At 53.7% G+C, this 23026-nt stretch overlaps 1 protein-coding gene across 1 annotated transcript; it reads right to left on the minus strand.

Moving 5' to 3' along the window:
• Positions 1-1501: 1501 nt before the first annotated feature.
• LOC122442538 lies at positions 1502-10328 on the minus strand. The gene is made up of 3 exons (XM_043470390.1): positions 9893-10328; positions 8928-9255; positions 1502-3764 (listed from the first exon to the last, which is right to left on the minus strand). Exons 1-3 carry the CDS (start codon positions 10326-10328, stop codon positions 3323-3325), a joined length of 1206 nt encoding a protein of 401 aa, XP_043326325.1. The 3' UTR covers positions 1502-3322.
• Between the last annotated feature and the right edge of the window lie 12698 nt (positions 10329-23026).

Genomic DNA, 23026 nt, shown 5'->3' on the forward strand with positions numbered 1-23026 from the left:
CCAGAGCTTCTGCGAGGCGAGGAGACGCTGAGGACACCTGTCCATGGCCTCTGCCTGGCCTGGATCTCCTATGACTTGGAGCCTTGGAGCCGTCAGGCATCAGCAGCCTCCTAGCCCGTGTGCCCCAGATGTGGGTGACATGTCCCAGGTCCACGGGCAGCACGCCCAGGTTTGCACAAAGTTCCCTTCTTCCTGTGTTCAGCAATGTCCTTTATTCTGTGGGCATGAGATAGAGGTGACATTAAACCGCGTTTAAAGTGGGCAACTGCTGGGTTCTGAATTTTTTCAGATGTTACCGATTGATAGCATTCCCACACCTGGCAGTCCCTAAGCTGAGCGCGAGCACCGTGAGGCTGGAGAAGGGGGAGGGTTGTTTCAGGGATAAGAGGATGCTGAGGGCAGAGCCGGGACGCCGGGCATCTCTGGGCAGAGCCGGGACGCCGGGCATCTCTGGGCCAGCCCTGGCTCCTCATTCTCCCCCGGGGAGTGGGGCCCAGGAGCCCCGGAAGGAGTTAGGGCTCCAGCTGTGCCGCATACCCCTTGGGGCAGTCAGCACAGCTAGCAGGCGGGGGCCCCCTGAGAGGAGCCCCAGGCCGTGCCCTCCTCACGCGCTGGATTCTCTCTTGCAGCTTTCCCTGACGAGGATGGGCTCTGTGGCCTTGGATCCACAGCACTTAGGACGGAGGCCAGCAGTTTAAGAGGCTGGCCGGAGAGGTGGCCGGTGGTGGACAGGTGGGCGCCACTCCCTTGAATTAAGGAGACGGGCCCGTCTGGCTTTTGGAGACGTCTGAATAAATGGGCCGGTGTCAGAGCAGCTTTCTGGCCTGGGATGCAGGCTGGGGGTTTTGGAAAGGTGTGTTTCGGTTATTGGAAGTCGTCTCCTGGAGATTCTTAAAGGACCAGGCAAACCAAACAGGGTGGACTCGCTTCCTGCCTCTGTGCAAACAGTCAAGAGAGGTTTTGAGAGAGTGTCAATGTTTTCTCAGACTCGCCAAGGGCTGCTTGGCAGCGGTGCTGCTGACATGAGTTGCCCGTGAGGAAGCGGTTTGTTCAGAAAAGGCCCCGGGTTTGCAAAGCAGAATCAGCGCCTCCCAAATGAGGGAGCATTTGTGGTTTGGTTTTACTTAAAAGATAAGGGCTCTAGGTTAATTAGGCTTCAAATTTATCTTTCTTCTGTTTATAAGAATTTAAGTCATACCTTTCTCTCAGAGCCTCACTGCATCACAAAAATTTTTATATAAAAATTTTCATTGTTAAACATACTCAGTGCCCAGTCACATTTGACTCTTGTGACCCTGTGGACCGTAGCCCGCCAGGCTCCTCTGACCACGGGATTCCTCAGGCAAGAATCCTGGAGTGGGTTACCATTTCCTTCTCCAGGGGATCTCCTGGACCCAGGGTTTGAGCCAGCATCTCTTGTGTCTCCTGCAATGGCAGGAGGATTCTTAACCACTGAGCCACCACTAAACATCTATTTAGTATGTTTTAAATTTTTATTGGAGTATAGTTGCTTTGTTATTTTCTTAATATATGTATTAAAATATTTTACTTGACTCAAGATGTTTGCACATTTATAATTTTTCAGTTGAAGAGATATTTTATATATCTTCTCATTTTGATTAAAAACTAAATCGCTGTTTTGTAGCTCTCATTGCAAGTCTCTGTGTGAATTCAATGGTGACTTCTTTCGTTATATCCTCCAACTCATTTATCTTTCTTCCAGCATGGTTTATTTGGTTATTTCCAAGGCCGTTACCTTGCGTCCCCTGTGGGCTCCCGGCATGTGCAGCTCCCCTGGGAAGTGAGGGGTGAGGGAGTCAGGATGCCAGGCCACTCGCCGCCTGCCGAGGGGACAGCCAGGGGCAGCACGAGGGGTCTCGGGGGTGCAGGGTGGGCCTCTGAGGGCCAGACAGCCAGCGGTGTGGGTGGCGTTTTTCTGGGAGCTGGTCCCAAGCGCTCACCGTCAGGTCAGGACCCCCAGTTGGGTGCCCCCTCTTTTCAGGGCTGTTCTGGGCTGCAGGTCCTCCCTGCCAAGCAAACACGATCAAGGACAGGGTCCCTGGAGTCTGGAGGGGGGCGGGGGTCGGGGGCTCACCTGAATGACGTGGCCCAGGAGGTGGGGGGACATGACTCTGCCTCCCAGCTCGCTGGCCGACTCTCCTCCACACGAGACTCTCATTTTCTCCACTCCCTGCTTAAGAACTGCCTGGGGTCGCAGGCCCGTAGGATGAGGGGCTCAAGCCCCCCAGGCTGTGCCTCCCCCCTCTCTTTTTGCACACCCCTCGCTGGGCGCCCCCAGGCTCCAGGCAGAGCCGCCTCCGCCCCCCTCCCTAGCCCGCCTGTCCTGCTCACACTCCTGATGCCAGGCCCCTCCCGAGACGCCCCTGGCTGTCCCCCCACTGTCCTGGGCGGGCCTTGCCCTTGGTTCTGCTCTGCTGTGGCCGCCTTGAGAACGTCCCCCGTTGCTGATCAAGGGCCCCGCATCAGCGATTTGCATTGGACCCCGCAGGTTCCGCAGCCGGCGCTGCGGGGCGGACAGCTTTCCTCCTGACCTGGACGCCCCCAGCATTGCGGGGCACAGAGGACGCTTGCTCATGGTGTCACCTCACCCGAGACCCAGGACAACGCCTGTGTCCACGGACGGGGGGCGGGGCAGCCCCAGACGGGTGCAGTGTCCTTCCGGGGCTTCTACTGCGCCCCCGAGTCGGGCCTGACGGCCACGCGCCCCTGAGTGGCCTGCGCTGTGCATGCATCGGGGTGCTGTCCGCAAGACTCCGGTGGGGTCTGCAGGACCCTGAGCCGATTCCTCAGCCCCCATCCCGCCCCCTGGCTGGACTCTGGGCTTCCGGGGAAGTGAATGGATGCACACAGTAGGTGCACAATCAACGTCCCTCTGCTTGGTCACGGCCCTTCCCTAACTGGAAGCCCCAGTGAGGGCACTGGCCACCCTGATCCCTGACCTCTGACCCTATATGTCCCTCTGACCACGCTGGCCTTGCTGCCACCCCCGGGGCCTCGCTAAGCCCAGCAGTGGGGTCGAGGAAACACCCCATCAGACTCTAAGGGCCAAGTCCAGGCCTGGTCCCTCCATCACAAGGCTTCCTCTTTCTGGACCTCAGTTTTCCTCCGTAAAAAACGGGGGCTCAGACCGTGTGCTCTCTTTGACAGCTGTCTCTCCCAGGAAAAGAGAGCTGAGCTGCCTGATAGCCTTCCTGGGGAAGAGACCCGGCCCCGGATGGGCCCTGAGGCCTTGGAGTTACCTTTGGTCTCCTTGTCTCTTCACTGGGTGCTCTTTGCCCATTTGGGGGGTGCTAGGCACTCCCTAGGTTTCTGGGCATCTGGGGTGGGAGAGAGACAAGCAGATACAATGGACAACACAGGAGGGGGCCTTGGGGGAAGGGGGCCCAGAGGGGTGTCCCCTGCGAGCCCCGGAGGTCAGAAAAGGCAGGCTGAGCCACAGGAACCAGGAGAGGCTCTGTGCATGGGGGACCGGCGGGGGGGTGGGGGCAGGAGGCGTTGAGGGCCGGGTTGGCCGGGCTGGAGTGCGGCTGGGCTCCTGGGAGCAGGGACCACCGGGGCACACGTCTGCGGGGTCTGGGTCTAGGGCCAGGCTAGCGCGGGGCCTGGGGGGCAAGGCTGAAGGAGACACTTGCTCTCCAGGTGCTGCGGGGGCCTCAGATTCAGGCAGGGGCTCGAGAGGGCGACTCTGGTGCTGGCTGGAGGGAGGGCCGAGGCGGTCAGCCTGGAGCCAGGAGGCAGGCGGGCTGGAAAACAGAATCCAGGACTGAGGGCAGCTGGGCCCGTGGAGGCGTCTGGGGTGGTGTGGATGGGGGCGGTGGGGTGAGGCTGACCCTGAGGGCTGGGTGGTGCAGAAGACAGAGGGCGGTTCACAGAGACGGAGCTGTGGGAGAAGAGATCCGGGGCCCAGACAAGGCCAGGGACGGGGGCATGTGGGGCAGGAGACGGGCACCAGCCCCTGTGCTGCCCTCGGGGGTCAAAGCAGAAGACCACCCAGGACCAGCCCCCGAGTGTGCCCCGGGGGATGCCAGGAGCAGAAGAGGCCCCCGAGCTCCAGGGGAGGCCATGCCAAGGTCTGGGAGAGGCCAGCTGTGCTGAGCGCTCTGGAAAAGACCACAAACCCCTGACCAGAGAGGCGTCCATCTGTCTGTACCAAGCACGTGTAAAAGTCTCTGGATCCTACGATGCTTTGGCATCTTGGGGGCCTTGCTGGCTTGGGAGGGACTTGTCTGTCCCTCCCCAGAGGGAAGTGTGTTCCTAGAGACAGCAAACAAGTCCTGCAAACAGGCCTTTCACATCCAGACCAACAGTCCAGAGCCCACCCTCAACGACCACCTGCTTCTTCAACCCTCACACAAGCCAGGGTCCCCAGGCCCTAAGTTGCCACCCAGATAACCTGATGACCAGGGGTACCTGGTAGCCCAGAGCCAACTGGAATTACTCAAACCCGCTAGAGCTGAGCCTACCTCACCAGATCCCTGCTCGGAAACCACAGTGGGGCTTCTGGGCCAAGCTCTCCCCTCCCTCCTGGGTGCCGGCCGACCCTGGGGCTTCCCCGTGTAGCCCTGTGTGGCCTTGCGTGGTTCCTCCCCTTGAAAACTGCTCGGCATGAAGTCTTCTTCCATGTCTTTGATCACCTGCCTTCTCACTCGGTCACCTCTGTAAATCAAGTCCGGGTGCCAGGGTGAAACGCAGCCCACTTCACCCCTCCTGGGTGGGTAAGCTGCGTCCCTTTCTGCCTGGGTTCTCCTGGGTGCCCAGCCCAGGGCTTCCAGCAAGGAAGCAGATGACATCCTCAGTGTGAACACGCTGTCTTTCCAACCTCCCTCTGTCTCCCGCCTCCACCCCTGTGGGGGGCCAGACACTTACTGCATCTTTTCTGGTTTTTTCCTTAGTCTTTTGGCCAAAATATTCCCCAGGATAATGAAGAAATCTATGTACAGTAGCTGTATTCAGTCTGGTGGCTTCTGGAATAAATTAGCCACAGGAGAATTTCTGAGCAATTTTTTTTTTCCCCCGACCTGGGGCAAGCCACGGGCGGGACCGAGGACCCTGAGCTGTCCAGGGAGCCTGCCCAACCGTGCCTGTGGCTGTGGGTACCCAGCCTCCGCAGAGCCGCTGTGACCCCGGGCAGCAGGGAGCTGGCCCCGGGCGCTGCGTTCCCATCCCCGTAACTGTGTCCCTTCACCCGCTGAAGGATCCAGGACCTGGGGGCAAGTTATTTATATCTGCGCCTCAATCAGGCCCCGCAAGACGCCGGGCTGGCTGTGGCCCCCGCCGCTAATCTGTGGACGCCTGTTCGAACAGACTTGGGTTCTTAGAACACAACAGAACTTCCTTCATTTCAGATGTTCCCTAATTTAAGCTGGCCCCCGGCCATGGGCCGCACGTCCCGCCTTTGTCTGCGGCCACCTCCCTGTCCCCAGCCGGGGCCCCTTTGGCGGGAGGAGCTGCGGCTTCGGCCTCAGTGAGCCGGGCTCCGGCCTCCGTGGACCCGGGTGTAACGAGAGCCCACAGCTGCTCTGACTCACTGTGCAAACATCCTCTGCCTGCAGGCCTGCCGCCCCCTCCAGCCCGGCCAGCAGGCCCTGGGGCTCCCAGGCCCGGACCTCAGGGTCTCCCAAGCGGGGCCATCGACCACCGTGTGGACCGCGCTGGGCCCCCGGCTCTGGAGTGGAAGCCCCTTCTGGACAGCCTGAGGCCTGCCCGGGGAGAGCCCCTCTGCCAGGGGTTCTCGGGAAAGACACGGGTTTATTCTGTCTGCTCTCAGGGCCAGGAGAGGCCTGGCAGGGGTGGACATCCCCGTTCAAGTCAAGTCGCCTCCGCTTGCTTCCCGCTCCGCTCACGCCCTCCCCCAGGCTGGCCCCTGCTTGGGGCGCCACCCGAGACCCCCACCCTGCAGCCCTGCTTCCCCTCCGCGCCGACCCGCGCCAGCGCTGTGGTCCTGCCTGCCGTCTGCTGTCCCCCGAGCTCAGGCCCCACCCTCCACCCACGCCTGGAGCACCGCGGGCCCTGGTCGCTGTCAGAGGAATAACGGGGTCAGACCTGACTGCGCTCACCTCCCGCGCACCTGTTTCCTCCGGCCCCCGCTCGAGGGGAGGGGGCGTCCTGGGCAGGGACCCTCCCCCCTCCCCCCTCCCTCCTCCCCTCCTCCCCTCGTCCCTTCAGCCCTCCCTTCGCTCCTCTGTCCGACCACCTCTCTCTTTTTGCGTCGGTTGCCCGGGGGCTCAGCACCACGCCTGCTGCTCCATCAGCAGGCTGCACCAGCACGCGCCAGCGGCCACACGAGTGGAGGGGCCTTGCAGGAGCCCCTGCGGGGCCTCGGTCCTGCCTTCAGCAGACGGACAAGTATCTCCGGAGCGCCGGGCACACCAGTGCTGTGCTGGAGCCCACGCCGGGGGCGCCCTGTGCAGTCTCCCCAGGCATCCCCGGGTCTGTCCCGGGAGGGCGGTCAGGGCAGGGGGCCCACGCGGACCCTCACAGCCCGTCTGCCCTGAGAACGGCTCCCTGGGGCCACCCTCCGGGCTGAGCACTGACTGCAGGCTCTTTCTGGGCTCAGGGCAGGAGCCGACCTGCCTCTGGAGGCAGGGCTCTGGAGCTGGGGCATCCTCTGCCCCCGGGAGCCGGGGCAGGTGCCTACATGTGTGAGGGGTCGCAGTGCCGGGAGGCTGTGCCCACCCGCTCTGCCCCATCTTCAGAAGGATGCTCCCCACAAAGGGCTGGGCACAGAGGGACATTTTCCCCTTCACAAGAGGCTTGAAGGGGTCACCTGCCTTGTCCAGCCAGATGGTGGCCATGGAGACCTCATCGCTGGGGCCACGGGGGTTCCTGCAAGGGCTGGAAGGATGTCAGGGTACAGAGGAGCCGGAGGAGATCCAGGCCTGGCTTCAATCCTCCAGTTGCCTGGCGTGGCCATCGGTGGTCACAGGGATGCCTGCCATGGACGGGGGATGGGCAAGACCTGTCTCAGTGGATGGCCCATGCAGGACCCTGGCACCCATCAATCCCTGCCTTCCTGTGAGGGTCCTGCCCACCCCCAGGAGACTCCTACTTCAGCTGACGCACTCAGGAAGGTCGGGTCTCGTGGATCAGTTCATCGAGGCCCTGCCCCGGCCACCAAATGCTGTGCATGCCCAGGACACATGCCTGAGCCCCCATCACCCCCGACCCAGCCACAGACACCCTCGGAAGGGGAGGCGCGTTCCTGCCAGGACACTGCAGACTCTGGGGCGAGAGCAAGCTCCCAGCTCTCCTCCCCGTGGAGCCCGCTTACTCTCTCTCGTCGCCGTGAGCTCGGCTTCCACGCAGCTTTCCAAGAAGCCTTTCCTCAGCCTGCCAGTGGGGCCCCCCATGTCGCATACTCTGGGGCACCTCACCTCCGGGGCGTGAACGACTGCTCCATCCGGAGCCTGCTGGGAGCCTGGCACGGAGGGCCCTGAGGACCGCCTTTGTGCGGGGGGAGGACCTGTCGAGGTGTCTGTCCCTGCAGAGGGGACTCCCGGGGGCCTGGCCCTGAGTGAGGCCGCCAGAGGGGCTGCAGGAGAAGTGGAGCAGGCAGGGATGGAGCCCACCCACTCCCTGCCATGGCCACAGGCAGGCCCCTTGACCCTGGCTGAGCTGCGGGTCCTCTCCGGGTCTCACACCACCCTCCATCAGCGGGGTGACATGAAGCCCACCAGTCCTGGATCCACTTGAGGAGGTGCCGGGGCCCAGCGAGCAGTCACACGGCGGCCTCGGTGTTTGGTCAAGGTGACGATGGTTCAGAATCGGTTGACTCTGATGAGGACCAGTGTCCTTGATAATCCAGGAGGGGAAGGCCTGACTCACTGGGGCACAGCAGAGGCTTCCCCGAGGGGCGGAGACCCTGCCCCTGAGCGTCCAGCCCCGCCACCCCTCCCACCCCCGGCAGTCTGCCTGGTGGGCGTCCCACCTGCCCAGCTGGTCCTCAGAGCCCGTGGGCCGATGCCCGCAGGCAAGTCCATTCCCATCTCCTGCCAGTCTGCGTCTCTGCTTGACGCTGGCTTAAGGAGCCCACAGGTCTGAGCGTCCAACTCCGACCCTGCATGTGGGGGGCGCTGGCTGAGAGCCGGGCCAGGTGACGCAGTGGGTCTGCCTCGCAGGAGGCCGGTGGCAGGGAGCTCAGGACCGCGAGCAGCGGCACCAGCCCATGGCGTCACCGGGGGGCCCTTCGCCTCACTGTGAAGTGGCCTCTCTCTCTGGCACCTCAGGCCCCAGCTCGCAGCCCACAGAGGCTGCAGAGCCCAGGGCCAGTCTCTGGCCTTGGAGCCAGACACGCCTGGAGTTCTGAATTGGGGGGTCTACCTGTGGTCTGGCCTCACAGTCCCAGGGCTACCCACCTGCAACTTGAGGACAGCAAAGCCTCCTGATGGCCTCGCAGAGAGGACAAGATCAGATCCGGAACCTAAGAGTGGGTGAAGTCATTCCGGGCCCATGTCCCGGAGGCAGGTGGGTCTTCTCCAGGGCTGCTGGGCTCCTGCCGCTCTTCACCGCTTTAACATTCTCCTGCATCACCTGTTTGTTAAAGGAGGCCCCACCAGCAGGGGGAGAGCCCCAGATGCAGGGCTCAGAGTGACTGGGGGATGCCAGGCTCAGGCTCACCATGGATGGTTGTGCAGGTTGCGCACTGCACAACCTCAGGGCTCCGTGCACAGACCAGGACGTGACCTGTGCCCCCGGGAGTTGGGCAGTGGCAGTCTGCGCCACTGAAACCATTTCCATCCAGGGCATTGGGTATCGTGGGCTGAACGTTCGTGTCCCTCCAATTCCACAGGCAGAAGCCCTAACCCCCACCCCACAGAGATGGTGTTGGGTGTGGGTTCTTTGGGAGGTGATGAGACTTAGCTGAGGCCCTGGGGCTGGGGCCCCCAGGCTGAGATTTGTGTCCTCACCAGAAGAGGAGGAGAGACCAGCGCTCGCCCTCCACATCGTCTGAGCGGTGAGTGACCCAGGGAGACAGTGGCCGTCCATGAGCCAGGAGCGGAGTCCTCACCAGGAGACAAGTCTGCGGGCATCTTGATCCCAGACGCCTGGCCTCCAGATGCAGGGGAGACTGATGTCTGCTGCTGGCACGGCCCAGGCTGCGGTTTTTGTTACAGCAGCCGAGCTGGCTAACAGGATGGCCGTGAGTGATCCCTGTGCTGCCTACTCCTTGTCTCCACCTCTGCGGCTGGGAGAAGCTGCACGCCGAGCCGTGGCCTTGACCCTTCCCCAAGGTGGCTAAGATTTAAAGGAAACGTTGCGGATGAAGAATCAGGAGACGGGACAGCCCAGGGCTGCGTGCCGGTCACTCCCCACGCGTGCCTTGGTTTCCCTGGAGATTCTCACCCACGGCCTCTCCAGGGCCAAAGCTCCACTTGTAACACTGGAGGAGCTGGGAGACAGCCTCCAGCTGCCACTCAGCCCAGCGTGGCCCCGCTGCTCTGGGACTTCCCGGGCATCCCGGGACCTCCGCCTCTCACGCTGGTCTCTCCCGGGGGTGGGGTGGGGCAGACCCCGGACACACTCCCTCTGCCCACCCACTGCGAGGACCCAGCCTGGCCTCAGAGCCCCGAGACTTCTCCCCCTTTCTCTTCCTTTTCCTATCTCACCTGAAATTCCTTTGCGCCTCTGTCAAGATAAAAACCTGGAGTCATTTCCCCTCCCTTCTTTCTCCCATCTTCAGGCTTTTCTGCCTTGAAAACCTATTCAAACAAAACTGAGATCGAAAGGAATAGATGCTTTTCTAGCCTTTAATCCCGTTTGAGCCCAGCCTCCCTGTGCCCGCCCTCTTGTAACAAGCGAACACGCCATACACGCCTCCCAACCCCCAAGCGCTGGGGGTTCCCGACAGCCCCATGGGGCTCTGACGATTCACTGGTTAGAAAAGCCGCGTGCAGGGCTAGACACTTGCAGTCACACCGCATAAGGACACGTAGGCTCTCTGCTGCTCCCGGCCAAAGGTGCTCCCTGCGGACATGAATGGCCAGTGCACACTCGCGGGTCCAGCACCGCCGCTCCGAGTCACGGCCCACGCGGGAGGTGAGCGGCCGCGCATCCCCACCAGGCCCACCCGGAGCGCAGCGCTTGAACACGGAGGCCTGGAAGGGGAAGGTGGTTCCGTCCGCCGGTGCCAGGCCGGCCGCTGCAGCCGGGCCTGCGATTGTCATTAGTGTGCTGTCGCCAGCGGCCACGGCCAGCTTGTTAGCAGGGCTGCTGGATGGGAGAGACTGGCTGTCCTGGAGCACGGAGGGTGCAGGGCTCCCGGGGTGCGCCCCAGCTCGTCCTAGCGGGGTCTGGGGGCTCTGCTCCATGGGTCAAGGGCCCCCAGGAGCGACTCGTCCTGCCCTGTTCCCATGAGAAAGAGGTGGTGATTCTTCTCTAAATCACCTAAAACATGTGGATTGTTCAGCTACAACAAGCTGGCCGCTTAGGGTCCAAGTTACATCATCTGTGGTTGTCTGGCTTGAGACAGAGGAGGAGACAGAGACAGACAGAGAGAGACAGACGGAGGGAGGGAGACAGAGAGACAGAAAGATATACAGAGACAGACACAGAGACAGAGACACAGAGACAGAGAGATATAGAGACAGAGACATCCAGAGACAGAGAGATACAGAGAGAGGGATGGAGACACAGAGACACAGAGAGATGCAGCGTAGAGACAAGGAGTCACAGGCACAGATGCAGAGTGAGAGTCAGAGGCGGAGAGACCAGCAGAGACACAGCGGGAACAGGAGCCCGATGCCCGGCAGCCCCCGCCAGGCTGGCCGAGACGCGCATTCCTTCCTGGGGTTTTCACTGGAAACCAAACTCTCCAACAGGAGCTCTGTCACATGTTGAGCTTCAGCTAAAAACAAGTTGATTCTTAATGATCCAGCGGAATCAGGGCTTTAGAAAATTAGACAACCCGTATTTGCCAGGTTGGAGCAGACTTCCTTTCCAAAGGCGAGCCCGCTGGACATCCCTGCAAAGAGCAGCGTCTCTGACCCCCGGGGGCTGCAGGGAGATGTGAGGACGGAGCTCAGGCGGGGGTCGGGCCGTCACTAAGAGCCGCCGCGGGGCTGGCCCAGCCTTGCTGTCCGCATCCTCAAGCCCACCTGCCCCGGACGCCCTGTCCCTCTCCTCCTGCCTCCAGGTGGGAGAAGCCCCACCCCATCACCAGGCTTTTCCAGATTCTGACCAGTGTTAACTGGGGGGGCACTCTGCCAGGGAATCCGGGCTCCCCGGGGTAATCTGGCCTCGCTTGCCACCTCTGGACAGGCGTGGCAGTTGTTTCAGTATTCACCAGCATCTAGCCCCCTCCAGGCCTGGGAGGGTGGGGGTAAGGCTGGTGATTTCTCCATGGAACAGGTAATGGGCCGGTGCCTGGGTTGCTGAATGTGGGGGGTGTCAAGAGGTACCTGTTGCCTGAGGGAGAAACACTCCCTTGTTCTTTTAAACCAAGAGGATAGTGGGAGATGTTGGTTGCTCGGGGTAACCGAGCCCGTGCTAACACATACAGGAGGGAAATGTTCCCTCCTCGCTGAAATGGAGCGAGGTGTCCTCAGAGAGGTGATATGACTGCTCAAGATCACAGACCCAACCAGTGGCAGAACAAAGTCAAGACCAATTCTGGCCTTTGACCCAAAGTAGGAACCTGGGGGCTGAGGGGAGGGGGCATCTGGGATGACTTGCCTCTCATTTCTCCTGGGAATTACTCGAGGTCCCGTCTTATGATTCCATCCTCATAGGATGCGGGGAAAACTTCATGTACGAAGCAGCAGAGGCCAAGACAGTCTTCAGTTTTGTCTGCAGCATGAAATGCCAACCGAACCACCATCCTGGGGAACTTGAAAGACCCCATATTTCCCTGTGCAGTGGCAACAGGGGGCATCGTCCTGCAGGCAGCAGGCCCTGCTTGAAGATCTTCCTGAAGGGTGCCCTCCAGCCGTGCACGGGGGCCGGATGTGGAGCCCCACTGAGGGGAGGTCGTGGGGTGGGCGGGGCAGTGAAGAATTCCTTCCAGATAAGTCCTTGCACATTTGGCTATAAAGCTGAAGAATGCATGCCTGTCTCTGGAAGGTCTTTGAGGAACACAGTGAGGAGTGTGCATTTCTAGAACAGACGCATGTGCCGTGTGGCCCTCTGGGGCCTGCGGGGGGTGAGGGGGATGGGGGTGAGTCTGTTCCTTCGTTTGGGCCTCAGTTTTTCTGTTTCTAGAAGGAAAACATGAAATTCATCTCTTGAAGCCTACCTTAGTCCATGGCTAGATTATTGGACACAGTTGACGGTTTGGTAAGGAGACTCTCCCATCCCCCACCCTGATCTCTCACCAACATTCCAAAAGTTTTGGGTGATAATTCACTACAGGGATTTTGTGTGATTGCTTAAGGAATGTCCTTATCCATGGAGTTCCAGGACACTCTGAGACATCATTTGAGGCTCCTCAGAGAATCATAGAACCTGGGGTCAACAGCTCTGCTGTGGCCTGAGATAGTGAAAGGGCTGAATCTGGTTTCTGGGAAGGTTGGCCTGTGACTAAGGCCTGTCCAGAGCTTGCCAGCCCCCGTCGCCACCCCCAGATGGAGCAGACACTCTGCCCCGGGAGCCTCCGGAACAGCGCCCCGCAGCCCGCCCCCACGGTGGGCTAGCCCCGAGCCTCCATTGGTTTTGGTTCTGCGGCTTTTTCCAAACCCGAAGCATGATTCATGTCCCAGAGCAACTCGTGGAATTTCTGAGAGCGGAGTGCTGAGGAGTCTGTGCTTCCGAGAGGCTCCCCTGCTTCAGCAGCGGCTGGAGAAGGAAGCTGGGAAAACTCACACCACATTCTTCCTGCATGAAGCACCGTCCCCATCGGGGAGGAAGCGATGGCGGAGAGCCTGGGTGACTCCCGGCGTCTCTGCTGGAGCTTTGTAAGTTCGCTCAGGCTGATTTTATTTGACAAGCCCAGTAGTTCTCTGAACCCACAGGACAGCTCACAGTCCATAACATTTGCTGGCAAAGCCCGTCGCTGTCGCTTTTCTCAGAGCAAGAGGATGCCAGCCGGAGTGGAGGTGGGAGGGCCATCCCCTGTCCTAACCGAGGCCCACGGCCACCCCCCGTCCCCCGCCAGGCGGTCTCCCGGGAGGACCCTTGGTGGTGACTCCATGTATAGCAGAGCTGGCAGAGAGATGAATAAGCCTGTCTAGTTAACTGTTGTTTGATTTCCCCATGCCAATGAAAACAGGCTGTTTTCTGCTGAGCTTTTATCTGGAGTGGGTATCAAGCCTGCCTGGAGCAGAGGGATGAGAGATAAAAGCCCCAGAGGAGCAGCAGTCTCTGTGGGCCTCTGAGCCATGAGGGGAATGACAAGGCCGCCTTTGTGCTCCCCACAAAGGGCCGCAGGAGAGGGACCCGCCAGAGGAGGGGGTAGCCCGTGGGAGCTCGTGCAGACCTGGGGTCTGCTGTGTGGGACACGCTCGGGGTGTGCGGGCACTTCCCCTACACCTATATAGTCCCTTGGGCTTCTCAGGGGGCTCGGTGGTAAGGAATCTGCCTGCCAGAGCAGGAGACTCAGGAGATGCAGGTTCCATCTCTGGGCCAAGAAGACCCCTGGAGAAGGAAATGGCCACCCACTCCAGCATTCTTGCCGGGAAATCCCATGGACAGAGGAGCTTGGCAGGGTACAGTCCATGGGGTCTCCAAGAGTCGACTGAGTACGCTGACCACAAATCGTCCCCCGACTCTGATTTTTTCCCATTTATTCATTCATTGACTTATAAGCTTTATTTTTTAATTTTGGAAAATGTTTACCTAGTTGTCTGCCCCAGGTCTTCCTTGGCGCTCAGGAGCTTCGGTCTTCCCCGAGGCAGGAGGGAGCTTCATCTGTGCCACAAGAACTCTTAGTTGCAGCGTGTGGGATCTAGTTCCCTGACCAGGGATCGAACCTGGGTCTTCTCCATTGGGAGCATGGCGTCTTAGCCACTGGACCACCAGTGAAGTCCCTAAGCTTTATTTTTAAAAGCGGTTTGAGGTTCACTGCAAAGTTAAGTCGTAAGTGCAGAGGTTTGTCAAACACCCCCTCTCTCCCCCACTCCAGTTACACCCGTCCCCCACCCTCACCACCTCCCACCAGAGCTGTGACAAAGGACGGGCCTACCTGACGAGTCCTCATCACCGAAAGCCCATAGTGGCCTCTGAGGTCACTCTCGGGGTTGGACATCCATGGGTTTGGGCAAAAAGACACTGACATGTATTCACCCTATGGCTTCATACAGAGTAATTTCACTGAATGAATTTACTCTGAGAATCCCGAGAACCCTCTGGGCTCTATCTATACGTCCCCTCTTCACCTCCTGATTTTTTTTTTTTTTTTTTACTGTCTCCATAGTTTTGCCTTTTCCCGAATGTCATGTAGTTGGAAGTACACAGTCTGTCGCCTTTTCAGATTTATCTTCTTTCACTAGGAATGTGCATTTAAGTTTCCTGCTTGTCTTTTTGTGACTTGAGAGCTCATTCCTTTTTAGTATTCCATGGTCTGTATGGACCACTGTTGGTTTATCCATTCACCTTCTGAAGAACATCTTGGTTGCTCCTAAGTTTCAATAATTATGAATAAATCTGCTGTAAAGGTCTGTAAAGTCAAAGCTATGGCTTTCCCAGTGGTCACGTACGGATGTGAGAGTTGGACCATAAAGAAGCCTGAACATCGAGAAATGGATGCTTTTGAGTTGTGGTGCTGGAGAAGACTCTTGAGACTCCCTTGGACTGCAAGGAGATCAAACAAGTCCATCCTAAAGGAAATCAATCCTGAATATTCATTGGAAGGACTGATGCTGAAGCTCAAACTCCAATACTGTGGCCACTTGATATGAAGAGTCAACTCATTGGAAAAAACTCTGATGCCAGGAAAGATTAAAGGCAAAAGGAGAAGGGGGCAGCAGAGGATGAGATGGTTAGATAGCACCACTGACTCAGTGGATGTGAATTGTGAGCAAAATCAGGGAGATAGTGGAGCACAGAGGAGCCTGGCATGCTGGTCGCAAAGAGTCAGACACGACTTTGTGACTGAACAACAAAAGCTGGTATAAACACCTGCGTGCAGTTTTCAGGGTGGACATGGTTTCAGTTCATTTGGGTAAATGTCAAGGAGCATGACTGCCGGGTGATATGGTGAGAGTGTGTTCAGTTCTCTGGGAACACAACAATGTCTCCCACAGCGCTGTACCCTTTGGCCTTCCCGCCAGCCGTGGACGGGCTCCTGCTGCTCCGCATCCTCCCAGCAGGTCGTGTTGTCTGTGTTCCTGACCTCTGCTCTCCTAACAGGTCTGTAGTGGCACCTCGGGTCATAGCTGCTTTAGCTTGCATTTCCCTAATGACACGCGGTCAAGAAGCAAGTTAGTTCCCGGTATGGAGCAACTGATTGGGTCAAGAAAGAGAAAGGAGTACGGCAGGCTGTCTGCTGTCACCCTGTGTGCTTAACCTCTGCGCTGAGCACGTCGTGAGAAATGCTGGGCTGGATGAGTCACAAGCTGGAGTCAAGATAGGCAGGAGAAACATCAACTACCTCAGATATGCAGATGATGCCACTCTGATGGCAGAAAGCGAAGAGGAACTAAAGAGCCTCCTGATGGGGGTGAGGGAGGAGAGTGAGAGCCGACTTAAAACTAAACATTAAAAACACTAAGATCACGGCATCCGGCCCCATTACTTCATGGCAAATAGAAGGGAAAAGGTGGAAGTGGTGACAGATTTCTTCTTCTTGGGCTCCAAAATCACTGCGGATGGTGACTGCAGCCATGAAATCAGATGATTGCTCCTTGACAGGAAAGTGATGACAAACCTAGACAGTGTGTTGGAAAGCAGAGACATTACTCTGCCGACAAAGGTCCATGTAGTCAAGGCTGTGGTCTTCCAGGTGGTCACACACAGCTGTGAGAGCTGGATAGTCAAGAAAGCAGAAAGCTGAAGATCGATGTCTTCACACTGTGGTGCTGGAGAAGACTCCTGGAAGTTCCCTTGGACAGCAAGGAGACCAAACAAGTCAATCTTAAGGGAAGTCAACCCTGAATACTTGTTGGAAGGACTGATGCTGAAGCTGAAGCTCCAGTACTTTGGTCATCTGATGTGAGCAGCCGACAAATTGGAAAGCTCCCTGATGCTGGGAAAGATTGAGGGCAGAAGGAGAAGAGGGTGTCAGAGGACGAGATGGCTGGATGGCATCACCAGTGCAATGGACATGAACTTGGGCAAACTGCAGGAGATGCTGAGGGACAGGGAGGCCTGGCGTGCTGCAGTCCTTGGGGTCGCAAAGAGTCAGAGATGACTGGGGGACTGAATAACAACAACAATGACATATGAGATTGAGCATCTTTTCATACACTTACTTTTATCAGATGTAACTTTGCAAATATTTTCTCCAAGTCTGTGACTTGTCTTCTTGTTCTCGACATTCTTTTCGCCAGAGCAGGTTTTTAATTTTAATAAATTCCAGCTTATCAATTCTTCCTTGCATCGATTATGATTTGGTATTGAGTCTAAAAAGTCAGAGGAGTCTGGCATGCTGCTGCTCATGAAATCACAAAAATTCAGACATGAATTAGTGATTGAGCAACAACAACAATAAAAAGTCATCACCAAGGTCATCTAGGTTTTCTCTTATGGTCTCTTCCACAGGTTTTGTAATTTTGCATTTAAGTCTATAATCCATTTGAGTTCATTTTTGTGAAGGTCTACATTTAGATTCTTTTTTTTTTTTTGCATGTGGCCATCTAGTTATTCCAGCACCGTTTATTGAAAGGCTATCTTTGTCTACTCTGCTGCCTTTGTGTCTTTAAACAAAGCCTTATTTTTAATGTTTGATTCATCATGTGTCATATTCTTTGGGCCTGCCATAATGTATTTATCCAGTTTCTATGTTGGATATGGATTTGGTGTTTTTGTATCATTTTGCTAGTAACTGTCATTTTATCATGTACTTAACCTAGGGTCTTTGCTAAGTCAAAGTCTTGGAGTACTTTTGTAGCCTTTGATACATTGTCCTTGGAAATTGCAATTCAATTTGCCCAGATAGGAAAGGTTCATCCACCCCAAACTTGCCAGCACTGAGGATTATCCCTGAGAAAACCTTGATGAGTTGGAAGCTATACTGCTTCAATGCATCCTCCTTTGGTTACTAGTTAACTTGAATGTTTAGTTCAAAAATTTATTGAGCATTTTTTTTGTGTGTTAATTTTCTGTTCACGTCATTTTAAACCCTTGCTTTATGAATTTGTAATAGTTTTTCAAAGGCAAGGAGTATGAATCTTTGTCTCATGTATTTCCACATGTTTCTCCAGTTTGCCTTGGCCTTTTACTATGATTCATCATGTTTTTTTGCTTTTTTACTAATGGAGGTTTAAATATACTTTTTATGCTTTTTCCCTTTGCTTTTTATGCTTACCTATGTCTTTCCTACCTGCAATTTGCGTAAATATTGTCCTTTGCTTTTAATGTTGTTTTATGTTTTCACTTTTTACATTTGACTCTGATTCATTTGGACTCTGTTTTGGCACAAGATGGAACTCTAGCTGACTGTATTTCTAAATGATTACTCGATTATCCAACTCTTGGCTAGGTTTTAAGTTTTATTTTGCTTATTTATTCGTGGCTGTTCTGGGTCTTCGCTGTGGCGCTCGAGTTCCTCCGCTGGGGGCTTCTCCCTTTGTGGCTCGCGGCTCCAGGGCCCCTGGGCTTCAGTAGCTATGGCTCATGGGCTCAGTAGCGGGGGCTCGAGGGCTCGTGAGTCTGGGTGCAGTGCTTGCAGCGTACAGGCTTATCTGCTCCACGGCGCGTGGGATCTTCAGGACCAAGGACTGAGCCCGTGTCTCCTGCCTTGGTCGTTCCATGTGGGTGTAATTGCCATGTGGCAGGTGGGGTCTTAGTTCCCTGACTAGGGATGGAACCCGCGTCCCCTGCATTGGAAGGCAGATTCTCAACCACTGGACACCAGGGGAGTCCCTCAACTCTTGGGTATTTGGTGAAGAATCTTTTGTAGCTCCACTTATTCGAAAATCCACTCTTACACTGTCTGCTTCTAGACCTTTTGTTCATTCTTATTGATTCTTACTATTGTGACATGAGCTGGTGTCGCACACTTAAAATTAGTGAGGATCTATGTACGTACACACACACACACACACACACACACACACACACACACACACACACACTTCATTATAGTAATTGCTTCACATGATATAGAGGATGAGGTTTCAGGACTTGCCTTCAAGCTGGGGGACCAGGAAAGCTGACAGCGTAATTCAGTCTGAGTCCAAGGCCTGAGAACTGGGCGAGGAGGGGTATGGAATGCTGATGCCTGAGGACAGAAGATTGACGTCCCAACTCAAGCAGAGGGCAGATTCTCTCTATCTCCACTTTTTGTTCTATTCAGGCCTTCAATGGATTGGATGAGGCCTCCCTGCATGGGGGAGAGCCATCTTCTTTTCTTAGTCTACCAGTTTAAATGCTAATCTCTTTCAGAAACACCAGACATACCCATAAATAACATTTTAACAGCTATCTGGGCTTCCCTTAGACACATATAATTATCAGGTTGGCACATACAATTAACTATCAAAATGTGGGACAGTGTACGTCATGACTCACTGTTACTTTTCCCCAAAGGCCTTGGCTACTATTCTCACTCATTTATGTGAGATTAATTTTAGAATTGCTTTGTCAAAATACTCTCCTGGCAAGAACGAAGGGATTCTCTGAGGCAGAATAACTCAACACGGGTGGGCATTGATGCACCAGAATGGGCCTTCACCACAATGATCTTAGGTGAACATCAGCTTCTGTGTTCACGGCCTTCTAGGGGCTCAGTTCAGTCACTCAGTCGTGTCCGAGTCTGTGACTGCAGAGACTGCAGCACACCAGGCCTCCCTGTCCATCACAAGCCCCCAGAGTTTACTCAAACTCATGTCCATCGAGTCGGTGATGCCATCCAACCATCTCATCCTCTGTCGTCCCCTTCTCCTCCTGCCCTCAATCTCTCCCAGCATCAGGGTCTTTTCAAATAAGTCAGTTCTTGGCATCAGGTGGCCAAAGTATTGGAGTTTCAGCTTCAGCATCAGTCCTTCCAATGAACACCCAGGACTTATCTCCTTCAGGATGGACTGGTTGGATCTCCTTGCAGTCCAAGGAATTCTCAGGAGTCTTCTCCAACATCACAGTTCAAAAGCATCAATTTTTCGGTACTCAGCTTTCTTCACAGTCCAACTCTCACATCCATACATGACCACTGGAAAAATCATAGCCTTGACCAGACGGACCTTTGTTGGCAAAGTAATGTCTCTGCTTTTTAATATGCTGTCTAGGTTGATCATAACTTTCTTTCTAAGGAGTAAGCGTCTTTTAATTTCATGGCTGCAATCACCATCTGCAGTGATTCTGGAGCCCCAAAAAATAAAGTCAGCCACTATTTCCACTGTTTACCCATCTATTTGCCATGAAGTGATGGGACCGGATGCTGTGATCTTAGTTTTCTGAATGTTGAGTGTTAAGCCAACTTTTTCACTCTCTTCTTTCACTTCCATCAAGAGGCTGTTTAGTTCTTCTTCACTTTCTGCCATAAGGGTGGTGTCATCTGCATATCTGAGGTTATTGATATTTCTCCCAGCAATCTTGATTCCAGCTTGTGCTTCATCCAGCCCAGCGTTTCTCATGATGTACTCTGCATTTAAGTTAAATAAGCAGGGTGACAATATACAGCCTTGACGTTCTGCTTTTCCTATTTGGAACCAGTCTGTTGTTCCATGTCCAGTTCTAACTGTTGCTTCCTGACCTGCATATAGGTTTCTCAAGAGGCAGGTCAGGTGGTCTGGTATCCCCATCTCTTTCAGAATTTTCTACAGTTTATTGTGATCCACACAGTCAAAGGATTTGACATAGTCAATAAAGCAGAAATAGATGTTTTTCTGGAACTCTCTTGCTTTTTCGATGATCCAGTGGATGACGGCAATTTGATCTCTGGTTCCTCTGCCTTTTCTAAAACCAGCTTGAACATTTGGAAGTTCACGGTTCACGTATTGCTGAAGCCTGCCTTGGAGAATTTTGAGCATTACTTTACTAGCACATAAGATGAGTGCAATTGTGTGGTAGTTTGAGCATTCTTTGGCATTGCCTTTTTTTGGGATTGGAATGAAAATTGACTTTTGCAGTCCCATGGCCACTGCTGAGTTTTCCAAATTTGCTGGCATATTAAGTACAGGACTTTCACAGCATCATCTTTTAGGATTTGAAATAGCTCAACTGGAATTCCATCACCTCCACTAGCTTTGTTCATAGTGATGCTTCCTAAGGCCCACTTGACTTCACATTCCAGGATGTCTGGCTCTAGGTGAGTGATCACACCATCATGATTATCTGGGTGGTGAAGATCTTTTTTGTACAGTTCTTCTGTGTATTCTTGCCACCTCTTCTTAATATCTTCTGCTTCTGTTAGGTCCTGTTCTTTCCAGGGGCCAGGGCACAGCAAAACACCACAGCCTGTATAAGATTCTAACAGAGTGTATTGCTGCAACTCCAAAGGACTCACAACTGTGTTATTAAACATACCTGTAATGTCCCTCTGGGGACACCAGGAAACTGGTATAAAGAATTTGACATTGAATGGGGAAAAATTTCTCCCTGAGTATTTATAAGCACAAAGAGCCCACACATGGTTTGCAGCCCAAATTCACACTACCTGGATGACCCAAAGAGCCTCAACCTAAAAATTTAGTTTAGAGTGATTAAAGTGGGAGTGGTCATGGGTTGGCAGCACTGTGATGTACCTGATAGAAGGGAATATGAATCTTGTCTGGGGAAACTCACCTTCAAATCAGGCCTCAAAGAATCCCCAAGTTAAACTCATTTTAAGAGTTTTGAGTTTACAGTCAAAATCACACTATATACAGGGAAGCAGAGCCCCATGAACAAGACTTAAATGAAAAACAAAAAGCAAAATACAGCAAGTGGCAGAGTCAGACATACTGAACCTCACATATTGGAAGTATTGAAAAGAATATAAGTATGTTTAACATGTTTAAAGAAATAAAGAGATTGAAATATGGGTAAGGAACAAGAGAGTATTTAAAGAAACAACCAAGCAACTATGAAAAAGAGCCAAATATAATCACCAAAAATGAAAAGAATTTCAACTGAAATTGAAAAACTCAACAGACGGGTTTAATCACAGATTAGACACAATTAAAGAGAGAATCACTAAACTGGGAGATAGAGTTTTAGGAATAGCCCTGAAAGTAGCACTGAGATCAGGAGATATAAAAGAGAGATAAGAATTTATGGGAATAAAGTGAGAAGACTTAATTCAGTCCTAATCATAGGGAGTAGAGACAATATTTGATGAAATAATGACCAAGAATTCCAAAAACTGATAAAGATTGACTCCAGTCTTCACGTTCTTCAAGCCCATCAAATCCAAAGCAGGATATATAAAAAACTATCTCAGAGACATATCTGTGAAAGTGAAGAGCCCTAAAGTATAACAGAATAGATTAAAAGTGTCAAAGAGAAAAAGGCAAATTTTTCAGAAAGGAATGGCAACTGTACTGACGTCTACTTGATCAGTATAAACAGTGGACACCAGAAGAAAATGGAATCACTCTTACATGGCAAAAATACAGTTATTTACCTTGAATATATATACCCAAAGGGAATATCTTTCAAGAATACAGGAAAAATAAAAGTGTCCCTATTAACAAATCTTCCCTGGAAGAAATTCTAAAGGGTGTAGTCAGACAGAATGAAGGTAATCTCAGGTGGGCGACCTGATGCATGGAGAAACGGTAACCAAACTATGCACGCAGGAAAGGTAGCCAGACATTGACAATGAGAAGCAATAAAAATATTGTACTGAGTTTAAAACATACCACAATTGGAAAGTCAGGGGACGTCCCTGGTGGCAGAGAAGATAGGAATCTGTCTGTCAGTGCAGGAGACACAGGCTCGATCCCTGATATGAGAAGATCCCACATGCTGTGGACCAGCTAAGCCCAAGCTCCACAACTGCGGAGCCCGCGCTCTAGAGCCAGGGGGCTGCAGCTGCCGAAGCCCTCCTCCCCAGAGTCTGCTCAGCAGCAAGAGAAGCCAGGCATCCCGGCCAGAGAGCGCCCTGCTCTCCACAGCCAGAGACAGCCCTCACGCCGCAGCGAAGACCCAGCACAGCCTCGGAGGAGGAGGTGGCAGCCCCCTCCAGTGTTCTTGCCTGAGAATCCCAGGGACAGAGGAGCCTGGTGGGCAGCCGTCCATGGGGTCGCACAGAGTCGGACACGACTGAAGCGACTTAGCAGCAGCACATATATATATATATACACACTTAAGTCAGGAAGGAATGTTTGAGTCAAAGTGTTTTAAACCTTTATAGTTTGGGAATAGGGCAAAGTAGCGATTGACTTTGAATTCTGATAAGCTCAATATATATGTTAAAAAGTCTAAGGTAGCCATTTACAATATAAATGGTGTGTTTAATTATATAAAGGGAAAATTGGAATTAAAGATTCAATCAAATAAAAGACAGAAGAAAAGCAAAGAAGGCAAGATAAATATGTATAAAATAAATGTTGCAAATAAATCCACGTATCATTGATTAAAATGAATATAAACAGACTAAAAACTCTATTAAAGGTAAAAAGAACCCAAACTCCTAATGACACTGATGGATTTAAAAATTATCCTAAGTGAAAGAAGTCAGACACAGAAGAGTAAATACTGTATAATCTTCCTTATTTGAAATTCACAAAAAAGCAGGGCTGATATTCAGTGATCACACTGATAACATGGTTACCTCTGGAGGTGGGTGTGGACCAGAAAGTCGGGACAGAGTCTTCCTGTCCTGGAAGGAGCAGGAACGGATGGAAAAGTCCAACATTTGATCAGGATGGTGGTCATACGGGTGTGGACATGTACAATTCATTGAGATGTACACTAAAGATGTTTTGTGTTTTACCCAATACTTTTAAAATTTACCATTAATGATAATAAAATTTGAAATAGAAAAGACTTGGAA

This window comes from Cervus canadensis, chromosome 5 (assembly GCF_019320065.1).
Source record: "Cervus canadensis isolate Bull #8, Minnesota chromosome 5, ASM1932006v1, whole genome shotgun sequence".
Lineage (NCBI taxonomy): Eukaryota > Metazoa > Chordata > Mammalia > Artiodactyla > Cervidae > Cervus > Cervus canadensis.